This window comes from Filicampus tigris, chromosome 1, assembly GCF_054856515.1.
Source record: "Filicampus tigris isolate MCC_2025a chromosome 1, RoL_Ftig_1.0, whole genome shotgun sequence".
Classification (NCBI taxonomy): domain Eukaryota; kingdom Metazoa; phylum Chordata; class Actinopteri; order Syngnathiformes; family Syngnathidae; genus Filicampus; species Filicampus tigris.
In genome coordinates, this window is record NC_141217.1 from 4,014,423 (window position 1) to 4,032,310 (window position 17,888).

The following is a 17,888-nucleotide window of genomic DNA, read 5'->3' on the forward strand; positions in this document are numbered from 1 at the left end:
ATTAAAAAAAAAAAAAAAATCATTAGACCATATTTGAACGTCCAATATTTTCGGCCGACAGTGACTATATAATTTTATTTTAATATTTGGAGGTCACAATAATCTTACAATTTACAGCTACAATTAAACAAACGAACATGCACAAATAAAATACTTTGTTCAGATATTGTGCAGTTTTGGTGTCACTGGCAGCAGGCGTGTCAAAAGGCAGTCACGCATGCTGACTGTTCCCTGTGCTGTCAAACGTCTCTGATGAAGGCGAATGCTGATCACTAAAATTGTACAAGGTCTGAAGAAAGAAGTTAAAAACTTTAACTTAATAAGAAGACATGATACACAATTCTGAGACAAATAACATACCGTAACGAATTGGGTTATCTGTGTTGTGGCGACATTTGTGCTTTGGTAAATTGTGTTGTTTCCGAGGTTCCTGAATGCATCTCGACTCGCTGGATTGGAGGGGTGTTCGAGTGAGGAATGAGCAGACGGCGAGAAGGACGAAGAGATCCGTGTGTACTTATGAGGAAATGTTGTTGCACCATAGTTGGAATAATAAGAAGGCAACCGTGTGGGAATAATAAAAAGGGAGATAACTGACATTGTGTCTTTGGAAGATGTTACAATATTCTTCAATTGGAGACTTATCATTTATTTTCCCAAGCCACGCAGGGCCGCAACATAAGGATAAAAGAGCCGACAGCCGCGGGTTGCCGACCCCTGGGCTAGAGGGTGGGCACATTCTGAACTGATTGCTAGCCTATCACAGCGCACATAAAAAAAAAAGAACAACTGATAAACATATTCACACCTATAGACAATTTGAGGCATCACTTAACCTAACATGCAGATGTTTATAACGAGGGAGGAAGCCCGAGTACTCGGACAGGCCTCGCAGGCGCGGGGTAAACATGCAAACTTTACACAGAGCCACGATTTGAACCCCAACTTCAGAACAGTGAGGTAGACATGCTAAAGCAGTGGGTCATTGTGCTACCTAACAAAAGAGCCATGTCTTCAAATATAGAATGTTTTGCAATCCAAATCAAAACATTTGTTGAACGTCAACAACCTGTCTGTTGGGCCGCAGTACGCATTCAATCTCAACTTCATGTCAGCCCACACAGTTAATCAAATAAATAAATAAATAAAAAAGTATAGTTGCTTCTTAAGGTTCCAATGTCATCGGGTCTCAGTTTGAATTCTTACTCGTTCTTCTGCGCTCTCGGTTCACTCCCTGCTTTCGGTTATATCAGGCGGCCCAATAAGCCGTGAAATGACTTTTCTCTCTCCTCATCTCCCTACTGGTGTCCCCTCTACATTCACCTTGCATCCGTGCGCCCCTTGGCTGCGTGGCACTAATGTGAAACCTTCAACAGAGACCTGATGAGCCACACATGTTTACGTTCCTAATTTGACAGGAGAGCAGCTAAACAAACACAAGGAGCGAACACAGCGGCAGTAAAGCCACATGAGAGGCTGCGCGTGCCTTGCAAGTGCTGAGCGTCCTCGGGCTGCTTCTGTGCGTAAGCTTCCTGCCGACGTCGTGCTCTCTGGAGACCTGATCAGTCCTATTCCTGGGATGAGTAGACACTCCCAAGGCAAACACTCCAAATTTAATTATGAGCTCCAAAGAGGATTAGCCTGGGCCGTGTACGTCTGTGTGTGTGTGTGCGTGCGTGCGTGCGAATGGGAGGGGGTGAGGGGGGCACAAAGATTGACATAATCCTGTCTTCTCCCCTTGCATTGAGGAAGAAATACTAGCTCTTACCTAGCGTGTGTGGAGTGTGGCCGGTCCAATTCCTCATACAGGTGCAAATGTTGGGATTCATCACCTCTGGGTGCCACCTGCAAGGGAACACAATAGTTAACTCTCAAAGCCCAAGGCTAGTCATCCTTCCACTTTAGGGAGTCAATATGACGATGTGCATAAACCCAAACAAGAATGTGATTTCTCCCTACGACCCATACTTACTAAAACACATCCCGTTTTGCCACATAATAATGACAATGTGCACAACATCAAATTAGTCCAAGAAAAATGAATTAAAAAGCCCTTTCTCAAGAATCTGGTCACCCTACTTTGTGCTTGACAAGAAAAACTCTCTTCAATTTAGCCTTTTATTCACATTACCCATCCACTTTGGCAAAAGTGTTCGACAACATATCTGCTCACACACTGTCAAGGTTCACGCAGTTTGTTGCTGGTGCGATGTTGGCTATTGGCTACCACTGACACCTCACTCATTGTGGATCGTCCTTTCGCAAAATGGGGAGGATCAAATGTGGGTCCCTGCTTCAAAAGCAATCTATAGGGTCATTTAACACAAGCGGCTGAGGATAAAACATTTTGAATGTGTTTGCATGTGGTCTTCTAGTTTCAGTGGTATCAAAGAACAAAGGAGTGAAGACTGGAACGCCCCACATGTGGTAACACAAACACATGGAACCGCAAGTCAGCACTGCGCCCTCATGATGAACATGTGTGTGTGTATGTTTTATGCCAAAAACGCTGGCCTTATGAAAAAAAAAAAAAACAACTGTATGCAGAGTAGGCCGGAGGGAGCACACATCCTCCCAGCCGGGGAAGTGCTGATTAAAGCCACTCGTGGGCGCATCCAGTAAAACTACAAATGCTACTCTGGTGCATATTTGTGTTTTCACGCCAACTTGTAAAAGACCAGCAAAACCTCGCGCACCTCCTCTTGTTGCCAACGATGCCAGACATTGTATGCACTCAGCTCGCCCTCACCGTCAGTTGTTTGTGCTCCCACTGCAACCGAACGGCAACACAAAACAGACCATGAAGGCCTTCACGAGTTGCAGTGAGAGAGACCTTCAAAGGAACCAGATTTTGGTGAGTCATAAAGCACCACCTTACAACAAGGAGGAGGGACTCGCCAGAGTTCCATTTTTACAGAGAAGAAATTGAAAAGCGTACAGATAACTGAGCGAGATTGAGACAAAAGAGCTGAAGATGCACGAGGGGAGTCGTGTTGACACGTACCATGAAATTCGGAATATATGATGCGACTTTTCACCCATCCTTAAGCCCTGCATCTGATCCCAAGACGTCACATTCCTGTCTTTTCTCGGCTCACCCAGCGACTCGAGCAAACGTGACGGAGCTGAATAACCTCGAACCAATTTGAGACGGTGATTCTCAAGAGCATACCTACCCAACCAGACAACACGATTCAACCACGTTTCACGATTGTCAAGGAAGAAGCAGTATCTGGATTATGATGATAATAATAAAGGGGAAACAGTCGCAAAATAAAGGAGAGTGTGCGGAGCGACTGTTGGCAGTGACAGCCCCATTCATAGACTGCACTTGAGCATTTTGGTGACGAGACTTGCCGCGTGCTTTGCTTTTTAGCCACAGGTTCATCTGAGATGAGATGATAAATATAGTTCTTCTAAATATTATAATAACAAACAATACCGCATTGGCACGGCTTGGGAATGTTTTTGTTGTTAAAGATCATGTGATATGACATCATTTTGACAGGCTATGACATCTGTGATGTTACAATGCCATTTACCTGCAATTCAAATTTTGACTTGCAGCAAAACGAGTAGTCACCGGTCACCTCTCATACGAGCTAGTCGTACACCCCCGAACACTGCACGGCCCTTGGCTTCTTTCATCTTCCAAAAATTGTATATACTATTCATTCATTTTTCAAAGTAGAAATGTTCGCTGTTCACACATTGAAGTATCCGAATTAGTATTTGGACCATGGCAAAAATGTGACATGTTGTTTTTTGTTTCACACATTCTGTTGTGGGATTCAGTATGTTCACTACTGTGCTACTTTGTGCCATTTCCACTTGTTTAATTCCTTCAGTATGGTTGGTGTGTTCTCTCTTATGCCCAAGGTGCCTCAGAGTTGGCAGCCTGTTTCGACAGCTCCGCTAATTTTCTCATTAAGTACTTTTCCACCTTTCTTTTTTGTCGTTAAATGTTCATTGTGCAACATGTAAAGCCATTGTGGACTGTTATCAGCATTTTTGGATGTGAGAGTCTTTGCTAAAGCGTATCTGCGCATGTTGTTTTGCGCTTTTACCAGTGGCATTTTTGCAATGGCCCCACTTTTATTGAGTGGAGAATATTTGTGCTTTGAACTTTCAGCGCTTGGTGGTCCAGATTGTAGAATTATGAAAGGCTACGACTGTGAAGAACTGCAATTGCAAGGAGTTACAACAGCAAAGGAGCTACAACCAAATGGGACAGGAGAACTTGACCAATCTCTCTGTATGTGTGTTACTCACAAACAGGTGAACTATTTGCCGTTAGAAAACTACAGTTGCTTGTTCACGTTGAAACTCAACTTGCAGCAAATGTGAGTGATGTCATGTGCTGTAATCCCAAATTACAATTTCAGGGTCCCGGCTATCATCAACATCAGGAATCCCGGCACCCTCATACTAGTCGTTAGCGACTCTCTCATCTACGAACAGCTTCACACAACCTGTGCAACAAGGGAATAAAAAAGGGAATTCAACTTTGCACCTCCTGTATGCAGAATGCCAATATAAAGGGAGCACTTGTACATTTTAATTTGGAAATAATATTTTATTTAGCTATATATCATTGTATTAGTATTTTAAAGCCCCCCGTGAGCCGTCACCTTATCGTGGTGGAGGGGTTTGCGCGCCCCAATGATCCTAGGAGCTACGTTGTCTGGGGCTTTATGCCCCTGGTAGGGTCACCCATGGCAAACAGGTCCTAGGTGAGGGACCAGACTAAGCACGGCTCAAAATGACCCCTTATGATGAGAAAAATTAATGGACCACGTTTTCCCTCGCCCGGACGCGGGTCACCGGGGCCCCCTTCTGGAGCCAGGCCTGGAGGTGGGGCTCGACGGCGAGCGCCTGGTGGCCGGGCCTGCACCCATGGGGCCCGGCCGGGCTCAGCCCGAAAAGGATACGTGGGTCCCCCTTCCCATGGGCTCACCACTGGTGGGAGGGGCCAAAGGGGTCGGGTGCCGTGTGAGCTGGGCGGCGGCGGAAGACGGGGACCTTGGCGGTCCGATCCCCGGCAGCAAAAACTAGCTCTTGGGACATGGAATGTCACCTCTCTGGCAGGGAAGGAGCCTGAGCTGGTGTGTGAGGCTGAGAGGTTCCGATTAGATATAGTCGGGCTCACCTCCACGCACAGCTTGGGTTCTGGTCCCAGTCCTCTCGAGAGGGGTTGGACGCTCTTCCACTCTGGAGTTGCCCAGGGTGAGAGGCGCCGAGCAGGTGTGGGCATACTTATTGCCCCCCGGCTTGGCGCCTGTACATTGGGGTTTACCCCGGTGGACGAGAGGGTAGCCTCCCTCCGCCTGAGGGTGGGGGGACGGGTCCTGACTGTTGTTTGTGCTTATGCACCAAACGGCAGCGCAGAGTACCCACCCTTTTTGGAGTCCTTGGAGGGTGTGCTGGAGGGCGCTCCACCTGGGGACTCCATCGTTCTGCTGGGGGACTTCAATGCTCACGTGGGCAATGACAGTGAGACCTGGAGAGGTGTGATTGGGAGGAACGGCCCCCCCGATCTGAACCCGAGCGGTGTTCGGTTACTGGACTTCTGTGCTCATCACGGATTGTCCATAACGAACACCATGTTCAAGCATAAGGGTGTCCATATGTGCACTTGGCACCAGGATACCCTAGGCCGCAGTTCGATGATCGACTTTGTAGTCGTATCATCGGACTTGCGGCCGCATGTTTTGGACACTCGGGTGAAGAGAGGGGCGGAGCTGTCAACTGATCACCATCTGGTGGTGAGTTGGCTCCGATGGTGGGGGAAGATGCCGGTCCGACCTGGCAGACCCAAACGTATTGTGAGGGTTTGCTGGGAACGTCTGGCAGAATCCCCTGTCAGAAGGAGTTTCAACTCCCACCTCCGGCAGAACTTTTCCCACGTCCCGGGGGAGGCGGGGGACATCGAGTCCGAGTGGACCATGTTTCGTGCCTCCATTGTTGAGGCGGCCGATCGGAGCTGCGGCCGCAAGGTGGTCGGTGCCTGTCGTGGCGGCAATCCCCGAACCCGCTGGTGGACACCAGCGGTAAGGGATGCTGTCCAGCTGAAGAAGGAGTCCTATCGGGCCTTTTTGGCCTGCGGGACCCCGGAGGCAGCTGACGGGTACCGGCAGGCCAAGCGGAATGCGGCTCTGGCGGTTGCTAAGGCAAAAACCCGGGTGTGGGAGGAGTTCGGGGAGGCCATGGAAAATGACTTCCGGACGGCTTCGAGGAAATTCTGGTCCACCATCCGGCGTCTCAGGAGGGGGAAGCAGTGCACCATTAACACTGTTTATAGTGGAGATGGGGTGCTGCTGACCTCAACTCGGGACGTTGTGGGTCGGTGGGGAGAGTACTTCGAAGACCTCCTCAATTCCACCGACACGCCTTCCACTGAGGAAGCAGAGCCTGGAGACTCTGAGGTGGGCTCTCCTATCTCTGGGGTTGAAGTCACCGAGGTAGTCAAAAAGCTCCTCGGTGGCAGAGCCCCGGGGGTGGATGAGATCCGCCCGGAGTTCATAAAGGCTCTGGATGTTGAGGGGCTGTCATGGTTGACACGTCTCTTCAACATCGCGTGGACATCGGGGACAGTGCCTCTGGATTGGCAGACCGGGGTGGTGGTCCCCCTTTTTAAGAAGGGGGACCGGAGGGTGTGCTCCAATTACAGAGGGATCACACTCCTCAGCCTCCCCGGCAAGGTCTATTCAGGGGTGCTGGAGAGGAGGGTCCGTCGGAAGGTCGAATCCCGGATTCAGGAGGAGCAATGTGGTTTTCGTCCTGGCCGTGGAACAGTGGACCAGCTCTACACCCTCAGCAGGGTCCTCGAGGGTGCATGGGAGTTTGCCCAACCGGTCTACATGTGTTTTGTGGACTTGGAGAAGGCGTTCGACCGTGTCCCTCGGGGAGTTCTGTGGGGGGTGCTTCGGGAGTACGGGGTACCGAGCCCCCTGATAAGGGCTGTCCGGTCCCTGTACCACCGATGCCAGAGTTTGGTCCGAATTGCCGGCAGTAAGTCGGATTCGTTTCCTGTGGGCGTTGGACTCCGCCAAGGCTGCCCTTTGTCACCGATTCTGTTCATAACCTTTATGGACAGAATTTCTAGGCGCAGCCGAGGTGTCGAGGGGGTCCGGTTTGGTGGCCTCAGTATTGCATCTCTGCTTTTTGCAGATGATGTAGTACTGTTGGCTTCTTCAAGCCGCGATCTCCAACTCTCGCTGGAGCGGTTCGCAGCCGAGTGTGAAACGGTCGGAATGAAGATCAGCACCTCCAAATCTGAGACCATGGTCCTCAGTCGGAAAAGGGTGGCGTGCCCTCTCCAGGTCGGGGATGAGATTCTGCCCCAAGTGGAGGAGTTCAAGTATCTTGGGGTCTTGTTCACGAGTGAGGGTAAGATGGAACGGGAGATCGACAGGCGGATCGGTGCAGCGTCTGCTGTGATGCGGACCCTGTATCGGTCTGTCGTGGTGAAGAAGGAGCTTAGCCGAAAGGCGAAGCTCTCAATTTACCGGTCGATCTACGTTCCTACTCTCACCTATGGTCATGAGCTGTGGGTCATGACCGAAAGAACAAGATCTCGGATACAAGCGGCCGAAATGGGTTTCCTTCGCAGGGTGTCTGGGCTCTCCCTTAGAGATAGGGTGAGAAGTTCGGCCATCCGGGAGGGACTCAGAGTCGAGCCGCTGCTCCTCCGCGTCGAGAGGAGCCAGTTGAGGTGGCTCGGGCATCTGATTAGGATGCCTCCTGGACGCCTCCCTGGTGAGGTGTTCCGGGCATGTCCCACCGGCAGGAGACCCCGAGGACGACCCAGAACACGCTGGAGAGACTATGTCTCCCGGCTTGCCTGGGAACGCCTTGGGATCCTTCCGGAAGAGCTGGAGGATGTTGCTGGGGAGAGGGAAGTCTGGGCTTCCCTGCTGAAGCTGCTGCCTCCGCGACCCGACTTCGGATAAGCGGGAGATAATGGATGGATGGATGGATAGTATTTTAAAGATTGTATATTGTTTTATGTACAGCAATTTGTTACATCTGTGGTCGCTGTTAAGATGTGCTACATAAATAAAAGTGAGTTGAATTGAATAGAGTATGCAGGATATCCTCCAAAAAACTGTTTAGTGTTTAGTTCGGCAGATAGCAAACAGACACAAATCAGAGGCAAGGTGTTCTCACTACAAGCAATTTATTTGACATAAAGGTTCACTCAAAGTATTTTCAACACATCAGCACTGCCATTATCATTAACAAGTCTTTAATACCCTTGGGGTCCTTTTTTAATGGTATTTTATGGAAAATTCCAATTATCTATAATCCTGGCTCTGGTCTGCGTTTTCTGATCCAAACACAGACATGGCTTTACCCGTCAAGAGTGCCATTCACCGTTGCGTAAAAGCATGCACACCACGCATGTTGCTCACACGCACAGTGACAGATGTATACAAGACCACTGACAAGCTAAACAAGCAAGCACGGGTCATACAACAACACATACGGCACACGGGCGTTGACAGAAACTACAAACACAGCTCAGTGAGCCCAAATAGCTGCAGAAGACTTATAGCGCTATTCTGCAAGCACGTACTAACTCATTCTGAATGCTATTGTACATTAGCACACATCAAGAGCATGTCGGGGTACTACAGAGAATGCTAATGTCTCTCAACAGGAACCCCACAGCCACGGCCTGGAGAGGCAGTCTCTTGCAGGTGTACTTGAATGGCTTCACGCCATCTGCCTGTGTTCCAATATCAGGTCTTGCTTTCAAATTTAAAAGGATGGTAGAAAGTAAATATTTCATCTTTGCGTGTCAGACAAGGCACATTTTGTCAGGCAAACGGGTCGTTAAGCGCAGCAGGATGCTGGGAGTCAGGTGGAGGACCTTAATGTGTGTCTATGCTGAAAAAGACAATACACAGTCTCAGTGGATGCAGGGGAAAAAAAGAAAAGAGGTCAGAGGGGAAATGGTGGTGAGTAGGAGAGGGAAGTGTGTTCAGACAAACCGAGTAAAATTCTTTTGTCTATTGATTATATTACCATAATGGCCCGGAGGCAGTGTCTAGATTAGCCCGTTTGAATCACACACAAACACACAATGGATGCTTTTCAATCCCATTTATCCAAACTTGACAGCCAATTTTAAGATGGTGGTCTCACTGAGCGGTGAAGGCTTGCGAGTGTTTGCGTTCATAGTGAATGTTTGTTCTTCAGGGTTCATTCAATGTTGCAAAAGACATTTTGAACATGTTACAAATTTGATTCAACTCTCGCAAACCTTCGGCGCTGGGTGAAATACGGGCTTTAGCGACAGTCATTGGAAAACAAAAAACAAAAAATCAAGGTCATCCCGGCAGGTGAATTTCAGTCCAAGGTTTCAGGCGTTCAGGGCACAATCAAAAAGATATCAAGTAAAGACACGAAACTGCAAAAATGAAGTTGCTGTCATGTGGCATTGTGGCTGCTTTGTATCTGAAACAGTGGGCCTGATAAAGCAGAATCTTCCAATCAGATTTCAATCAGCCAATCAGAGAAGCCCCACCCCCCGCCAGCTCACCCCACTCCAAACAATCTCTGTCTTCTAAAGTGTATAATTGTGTTTGGCTGAGTGAGCCCAGACTAACTCTTGTCCATTTTCCCCAAATTAGAGAGCTCTGCTTTGACGGTGCCAGATGAGACTGCGACACACATGCGCACACACACACACACACACACACACACACACACACACACACACACACACACACACACACAGGGGCGGCACAGCTGTCACATTCATCACTTAGTATTGCTGGAGCTCAGGAAATGAATTTCTTGGAGCACTATGGGCTTTGATGCAATGTTGTGACGCTCACATTTACAATAAGCCTCCAATGAGAGTCCAAATGCTTTGACACAAAACCAAAGCTTTCATTCTGCCACTGAGACGCCCGGATTGGTCTTCTCCAAGCAGCTTTCCTCCGCTGTCGCTTTTCAAATGGCATAATTAAGATCCTGTACAGTATTGATTTCTTTTTTTTCCCTTATTCCATCAATCTTTCCTCAGCTTCCTCCCACCCGCAATACTTCTTAGATGCTAATTAAGCGTGTGTCTTGCACGTGTAGACTATCATTATGCAGTATCTTGTTTCACAACGGTTGCAACTCTACTTTGCTAGGTGGAAAAACACTTTTAACTTCTCCACTATTTGCGCAGGTACTCTCTCACCTAGACGATGACAAAATAACAGAAACAGAAAATTGCCCAAGTAGCCCTATAGCACACAAAATTATGGCAGGCAGTGTGAGTGCGAGAGCACAGAGTGTGGAAGAGTGAGTGTGGGAGAGAGAGAGCGAAAGACAGAGCTAGCGAGAGGGAGGGTGAGAGAGATTTTTGCCAAACAGTGAACAATACATACTCACAAATATATATATATATATATATATATATATATATATATATATATATATATATATATATATATATGTATATATATGCCTCAGAACAGAGACAGAAATATTTCAAATGTGTGCAAACAAAGTGTGTGTGTGCGTGTGTAATGTACACGTTTATATGTGGCCCTTAATATTCCGTAATATTCTTAGAGTTTATATTTTCCCAGTGGTCCCTGAAGTGCACACGAATGTGATTAGCTCATATGTTATGCTGTGGGTGGTATCAGCACGTTGTGTGTTCCTTCTTTAAAGTGACTTTGTTAACACAAAACAAGACTCATCCCCAGTCGCTGAGGCAAACCAATTTAATCACATTTCTGAGATTTAAAGCTGCCCCCTTCTTTCGAAATGCTTCTTTATACTCCAGCTCTGCTGCTCACTGTGCACTTCTGAGTGGGATTATGCATCGGCGGATGCGTTAAATATTTTGACGCGATCAATTACCAAATTTAATTACCGCCCGATAACACGGTACATTTTGACAGCACTAATATATATATATATATATATATATATATATATATATATATATATATATATATATATATATATATATGGTCTGTTGCGTTTTTTTTCTTTTTCTTTGCCACTTCAGTTGTGGTTCAAAATTGCAGACTCACAATAAACTAATTTCATTTGCCTGCACTGTGGAGCTCTAACACAATGTTTCAAACACACATCTCACTGAGCGGCGAATACCTGTGAGAGTTTGTGCATGTTGTAGCGAATGAAGCAAAAATTTGAACATGTGGGCGAGCAAGACCAGCGACTGGTTTCTGCAGTGTTGCCAACTTAGCGGCGTTTTCGCTATATTTAGTGAATTTTCAGACCCCTCAAGCAACTGCTTTTCCATAATTGAGATTAGCAAAAATGTGCACCAATGGTCCTAATCTTAGCAATTATTTTATTTACTGCACAATGGAGGGAAGAAGGCCAAGAAGATTTGGCCTGATAATACTCTACATAACTCTACAGTTTCATATAGTGTACATATTGGGTGCATTTATGTAAGTCATCATGTATGTCACAGTACATCACTGTATGTCATACTGTATATCTCTGTCAATGATATTATACTTCACACTTATCTATAGGTTTTTAAATTTAAATTTTATAGAAACAAGAGTATATGCTTTTCCTAAATACATTTAAAATAATATAGACAAAGTTGAGGTTTACATACACATTGTCTTGGGCCTCGGCAAGCGTTTCAGTTTCTCATGTGGCCCCTTTGCAAAATGAATTGTCCACCGCTCCTCCAGACTGTAGCGTGAAATAGAATGTGCATTCATACAGCCAGTGTTGGAGAGTTCATGTTCTACATGAACTACTCAAAGGTTCTGTTCACAAATTCTAAATGGAACTACTTTGTAGTTCAGAGTTTAAACTTAAAATTTGTTTAACTAAGTTCTAACTCGTTCTTTTTTTTTTTCTTCAATATTTTGTTGCGAGCCATTACCCTGAAATTACTGGCATTTCCCCAGCAATTACATTTACATCCAGTGAGTAAACCTTTCAAAACTCTATATTAGCATAACCGCCATGGGCTATGTGTGCGCGTGTGTGTGTGTGTGTTTGTGCGCATGCGTGTCCACGTGTGGCCATGGCAGTGGCCTTGATATGTTTTTTTACTTGGTTGGGCTAAAAACATCCCTGTGAGTTTGAGTGAATGTGTTACTGTATGCTCCCACTCAAGGTTCTGATGACCTGGTCCTTCCAAAAGTACAAAAACAATTTTCCGTCAAACCCACTGCAAAGCGAAGTGAATAATCTACATGCCTTTAGTGTAAACTATCTCACAACTCTCTTTGTCATTCATTACAATTGCTGTCTGGACATATCTGAGCAAAAGTCAATTACTGTAGAACCCAATTCACATTAAATATAACAAAAAATGCCATTAATTGTATCTCAAGCGCAGCAAGAACCTCTTCAATCAAACACATGTTGCACTCGGCACTTTGCCCGTGGGCCAAATAGGAGCCTTTGTCGACCTGTAAAGGGAGAACGGAGGGTATGTGCAGCATCAGAATGAAGGGACTTAAAATAAAAGCGAGCAGTAAGGAGTACGTGCCGAGCCTGAGGGAAGTTCTGCACACATGACAGCCGAGAGGAGTCCGTGGATGGAATAGCTCGTGGTGACTTTGCTTGTGAATGAGAAAACTGCTGCTAGCACGGTGGATAGGGGAAAATTCACACTGAATTTCAACTTGCGTTCCTGTCTGGGAGCCGGTGTCGAAGAAAGTGAACGTGGCCTGTTCCTCAGCAGCTGGTCCTGGTAACTTGTTCAGGGTTATTCTGGGTTTATGGTGGAAAAAAAACAACATGTGGTGTGGTATGTGTAATTATACGGGCCAAAATAGTGCAATAGCCCGGTCTCGAGAGCGAGCTGTCCTTTAATTAGTGCTGGCTTTGAGCGGTGCAGCAGGTTACATTTGTAAGGGGGTGAGAGTGACAGTAAAAGGCCACGCCATGTGTCCTGTGATCTCAGAGGAGGTCCAAGGTCCAATGCGTCTCTTTTAGTTACCGTATCATGAGCTACTCTATTTGTGCATGGGTGTGTGTACAGAAGCGCTTAGCCTGCATTTGCTTCCTGCTTTAGGAGCTTCAATTGTGGCCAAAGCTGAGGTGACACAGATGGTGACGGCGTGTGCGTGTGCATGGGTGTGTGTGCATGGGTGTTGCCTTTCACAATATCGTTGTGGCGCATGTTTGCGGCATATCACATGCTAAAATGCATGCGGTTTGTTGGAGTCAGTCGCAAGTGGGTTGTATCCTCAAATTTGCTTGGAAGGCCTGCGACCGTAAAGTTTGGACAGTAAGCCGCAACTTTTTTCTCCATCTTTAACCCTTAGGTCTTAAACAACAATGCTGCTTATTTACGGATTCTCCTGACGCCAGGTAACGTAACATTCTCATCTATTCTTAGTTTCTGTCCAACTCACAAAAGTTGTGTTTACTCTTCAGGAATTTTTCAATAACGCCATGTTGAAGCTTTAACTGCTCCCGTGTTTAGTTCAAATCCCTTCACATTACGACATCTGCATCTGGATGGCTGATGGCCCTCTTTGTGCTCGATAGTAAAAACGGGTGTAACTTCATTTTCGGGCCAGCGCAAGTCTGGTCAAGCGTGTTTGGGGCCCATGTTGCGCCTGTCACGATGCACTTGATAATTTGGTAACAGAAAGTAGTCTATGCTCGGCGTAAAAACCGCCGCATTGTCATTTTCATGCCCGGGCCATGGTCTAGTTCAGCGTGTTTGTGAATTTGGTAAATGCGCTACGCCTCACGGGGCTTTGCTACTGCGCCCCTCCGCGCATCTCACAATTTTGTGACAAAAAGCAGACTACATTTTACATTAGCTAAAAGGTGGTCTATTTTATAGGACAGGTGGTCTCACGTGATTTTGGTGTATTTAATCGAGGTGCAGGCAGACAGATTCGGTGCTCAGCGGCCGTGCGTGGTGGACCTCATGGTATTTCTTTGATAAATATGACCCCATCAGGGAAATCCCTCTGAATCATGAAGAAATCAATTCATTGACTGAATTTTACACCCAATTCTACCAGCGCCAAAGCCGAGCAAAATACCAAAAGAGAAAGACAACTACTCATGCACACAGTTAGACAGCACTTAGCGATCAACTTGCGCCCAGAATGAAAATAGGGCCCAAGGTATTCAGATGTGCTCTTTTCGACCACACAATCCCATCACACAAAAAACGCAATACATTATTTGATATAGTTCATATAGTTCGTGGTTTCTCTCGTATTTGTACAGTACATATCATCTGCCCTCCGTCAATGTGCAATGTTTAGTTTGACAGCTAGCTAACAGTTCTCCAAATGAGGCAAAGTTCTTCCTTTAAGATGTTTATGAGTCATACATGTTCATTCAAAGTGCTTTCAAAACAGCATCACTACCATAATCATTAGCCTAATGTTAGTCTGCTCGTGTAATGTTAACATACAAAGGGAAATGGAGATGGCATTTTCCTGTACTAAAAATTGCAGCCTTTGTGTTGTCTGTTTTGTGCACTACAATGATAAATAAACATATCCTTTTCTCTTTGTGTGTGAAAATAATGAGATGCTTGAGTGCAACAAATTTTAAACACACATGCACACATGCAAACATAAGCTAACCAACCTGATTACAAGCAACAGCCATCTTCAGAGAAACACCCCAAAACCAGCTGCTCGCCCTCGATCACGTTCTTTCGCAAATGTAGCGGCTTGGCGCCCCCTCAAACACCTTCTGTAAGCCATCGCCTTCCATAGATTTACATTATCCCCCCAACATCTTATCTGTCAAAACTATTCTGATGAAAACCTGAGAGTCAGTTCCAAGTTAGTCATAGTAACACGGAGGGTTTGAAAAACAAAACAAAACCCCTCTAATGATCCGCACATTCTCACGTCAGCGGAAAAGATGTTGACAGTCAGAGAAAAATGACAGTGTGCTACACATCCACATATTTTAAACAGCTATCTAATTGCACTCTTTTCTGCAAATACAGTGAAAAGCAACCTGATGATAAAGTCCCCTGGGGAGAAAGTTCTTGGGTTTGTCCATTTGGTCTTTCATTTGTGTGTGTGCAAACTCCTGCTTCTTTTGGCATTTCAACCATGTGCTTTTGTGATGGGAAAGTGTTCCTCCTAGTGTCTTCCCATCTCATTTTACAAATCCACATTTCAGACTAAACAGTTTTTGATCTATAAATAAAACATTTGGGGCCACTACAGGTCTACAAAATATCAAATAATCATGATGAGCAATCATTTTTTTGTGGTGTTTTCAAAGGAGGGTAAGATCCGAAACCAGGCTGTTTTTGTTATTGGAATTCATTTTCCCATCTGTGCTGCTTTTCTGATCACACTCTGTGCAACCTTAAGACTAGTACTTCCACCACTACTACTGCCACAACTACAACTTTTGCTACATTTATTGAATTCATTGGTATCTGATGCATTAGTCCATGTCACAAACATCTACTCTAAACTGTATGTGGTTTGAACAAAAGTTGCCAAGCAACTCAAGATCTGGAACAAAGTTTAATCTAGATCCCATTTACTTATTCAAGTACATTTATTTATGCCAAAACACACCCTATCAGGTAGTAATTTGTTGTCCTCATGAGGACCTTATTTTTATTTTGTTCCCTTTGACCCAGGAGGAATCACGTAGAAAGCTTCTTTGAAGATAATAACAGATTGTAACATAGATAATAACATGGATTGTAGCTGCTCAAAAATAATATTTGAGCCTTGTCTCTACATGCTGAATGCACCATTTGTTTGGCATTTGAGAAAGCATTTAGAGCTAATGTTAGTTGTGCTTTGATGCTATTTTTGCCTAATTTGGGAATTCTTCTACATCAGAACGGTGCTGATGACACTCAAGCTGCATTCTGTCACCTGAAAGCGTCAGGTTGTGTCTTCCTGTCCTGTTGTACTTTCTGTCAATGCTTCCAAGTGTCTGTCAATTGCCTCCATCCCATCCCATCCGATCCCATCCCATCCCATCTGCCTCCTCTCCATGCCAATCCAGCTCCCGTTAGATGTTGTTATCTCTCATCCTTACCATATTCCCCCCTTAGGCTCCATTTTTTTCTTCTTTTCTGTGGCTTTGCTCTGTTGGTTTGTCACATCCTCAACGTCCTTTGTTTTCCCTCACGTTATACGTCATCTGTTGTTGCTCCCCATTCCTGTCACCCAATCTCAGTTTTATCACCACCACCTTCCTATTTCTGCCTCAGGTCGCCCCCCCCCCCCACTCTTTTATCTGCACGAGCAACTTTTTTGTGGGCCACAGCACTGGCAGCTTACCCAGCAGCAGGCTCGCACAGCGGGAATTGACAGCCGGCACATCATCTACACCTCTCTACTGTGTCGGCCTGAGATGTTCACAGCACAAGGTGTGCTCAGAGGAACTGCTTGTCAGGTCAAAGCGGCAAGTTGTTCGGACAAAGTGGGAGCAGATGAATCCCACCAAGGAATCAATGCAATGGCTTTCCATGGCAGGGACTGAGTAGGATTTGGGGGTGGCGGGTGAGAGCCTAATGGTAACGGAGTTTCTGATGTCTCTATCGTGCACATTCACCCATGAACAAGCGTGTATTCATCACAACAGCAAACAGATGAAAAAACTATGAGGGACTTTGTGTGTGGGCATGAAGCACCATGGCACAGATCAGCAACACCCTAAATGTGCGCATGGTTGCATCTGCGAGGGAACGTAAGCCATCGATCACCGTGACAGGCGGGTGCGCGTTTACTTAAGGATGTGGGGGTTTATTTATGAAGTGATGGCCAAGGTGAGAGAGGGAGGGAGGGGTAAAGTATGCGATGGTTGGTGGCAGTTGAAGCAGAGACAGCCCTAGGATGCGACATTAAAATATCATCAAGGTGATGGATGTGCGTACCACACAACATTCACACAACATTCAAAGAAAATACAAAAAACAGAGACCCGCAACAGGATGTGCGGTCATGACTCGCAGGCACATGACACCCTGTAAGTGCGAGTTCCAGACATTTCATTACAATGTCAAATGTACTACCTGCAGTGTTGTTTATCATGCAATGTAATATTAGTGGACAGTGATGCGTGTTTTGTGCTCATCAAACATTTCTGACAGCAGAGTAAACGTCTAGAGTTTTTATTATTCATATCTTTGAGGATTTTCTATGCTGAGTCACAGTCAGCAATAATCGTCGATCATGTCCAGCAGAGGTGGAAGTAAGTCACATGCAGTATGTGAAAGCGACAAGCAAGTCAAGTCGTAACCTTCAAGTCTCAAGCAAGTCCCAAGTCAGTGTGGAAAAAAAATCAAGTCAAGTCGAGTCACGACCAAATTTCAGGCATGTTGAGTCAAGTCTTTGCTTGGCTCAAGCAAGTCATTAGTCAAGTCATACAATCTTGCTCAGTCAGAACAAACAGAGTGTTAAAATATTTCGTTTTGTATTTTATTAATCCTAACACTCAACAGAAAAGGTGAGCATTCTGTCTGAGTGACGGACTGGTCTGTTTGTCCGTCACTGACGGACGCCCGTTTTGCTGACATTGGATGACAGACTGGAAACTTAAACAAAAAAAAGACACACCAAGCACTAGTGCTGTTCGATTTTGCCTAACAAGAAAATCACGATTATTTTCTCTCAAACCCGATTTTACGATTACGATTTCTTTGTAAAAGAAAAAAATAATGAAAAATGAAGTATTTTGAATGTCTTATTTAAACTTAATTTTTCTTTGTCTAAACTCAAAATGCCAGTCAATTTAACTTCAACAATCCACTGGGAACAATCCATTGGGATTAACAGCATTTTACTTACACAATAGATTTCAGATCTGTTCTTAATTAAATCAATAATGAAAGAACAAAGTGCATATACCATCTGAAACGAAATCAACATGAGAGAAGGTAGACAGTCAAGTCTGTAAACCAAACAGTCTGTCAG

The 17,888-nt window shown here is 45.5% G+C and overlaps 2 protein-coding genes across 3 annotated transcripts in view; one reads left to right on the top strand and one right to left on the bottom strand.

Annotated features, from left to right (window-relative positions):
* pard3ba (par-3 family cell polarity regulator beta a) overlaps nucleotides 1–17,888 on the bottom strand; it is a 168,693-nt gene that overhangs the window by 10,197 nt on the left and 140,608 nt on the right. For both annotated transcript variants that reach the window (XM_086048410.1, XM_086048415.1), the window contains one exon: nucleotides 1,769–1,845. In XM_086048410.1, the coding sequence (XP_085904536.1) occupies nucleotides 1,769–1,845 (77 nt within the window). The remainder of the gene's footprint in view (nucleotides 1–1,768; nucleotides 1,846–17,888) is intronic.
* Nucleotides 2,886–16,455, top strand: LOC147152547 (protein CFDP2-like). The gene is made up of 4 exons (XM_086043110.1): nucleotides 2,886–3,343; nucleotides 4,133–4,278; nucleotides 4,386–5,798; nucleotides 16,240–16,455. Exons 3-4 carry the CDS (start codon nucleotides 4,773–4,775, stop codon nucleotides 16,453–16,455), a joined length of 1,242 nt encoding a protein of 413 aa, XP_085899236.1. The 5' UTR covers nucleotides 2,886–3,343; nucleotides 4,133–4,278; nucleotides 4,386–4,772.

Coding starts and splice junctions, on each gene's coding strand:
- LOC147152547 (XM_086043110.1), top strand. CDS start 4,773: ATGATGAGAAAAATTAATGGACCACGTTTTCCCTCGCCCGGACGCGGG. Junction 5,799..16,239: donor GATGGTGGGGGAAGATGCCG/GTCCGACCTGGC, acceptor TGTGGGCCACAG/CACTGGCAGCTTACCCAGCA.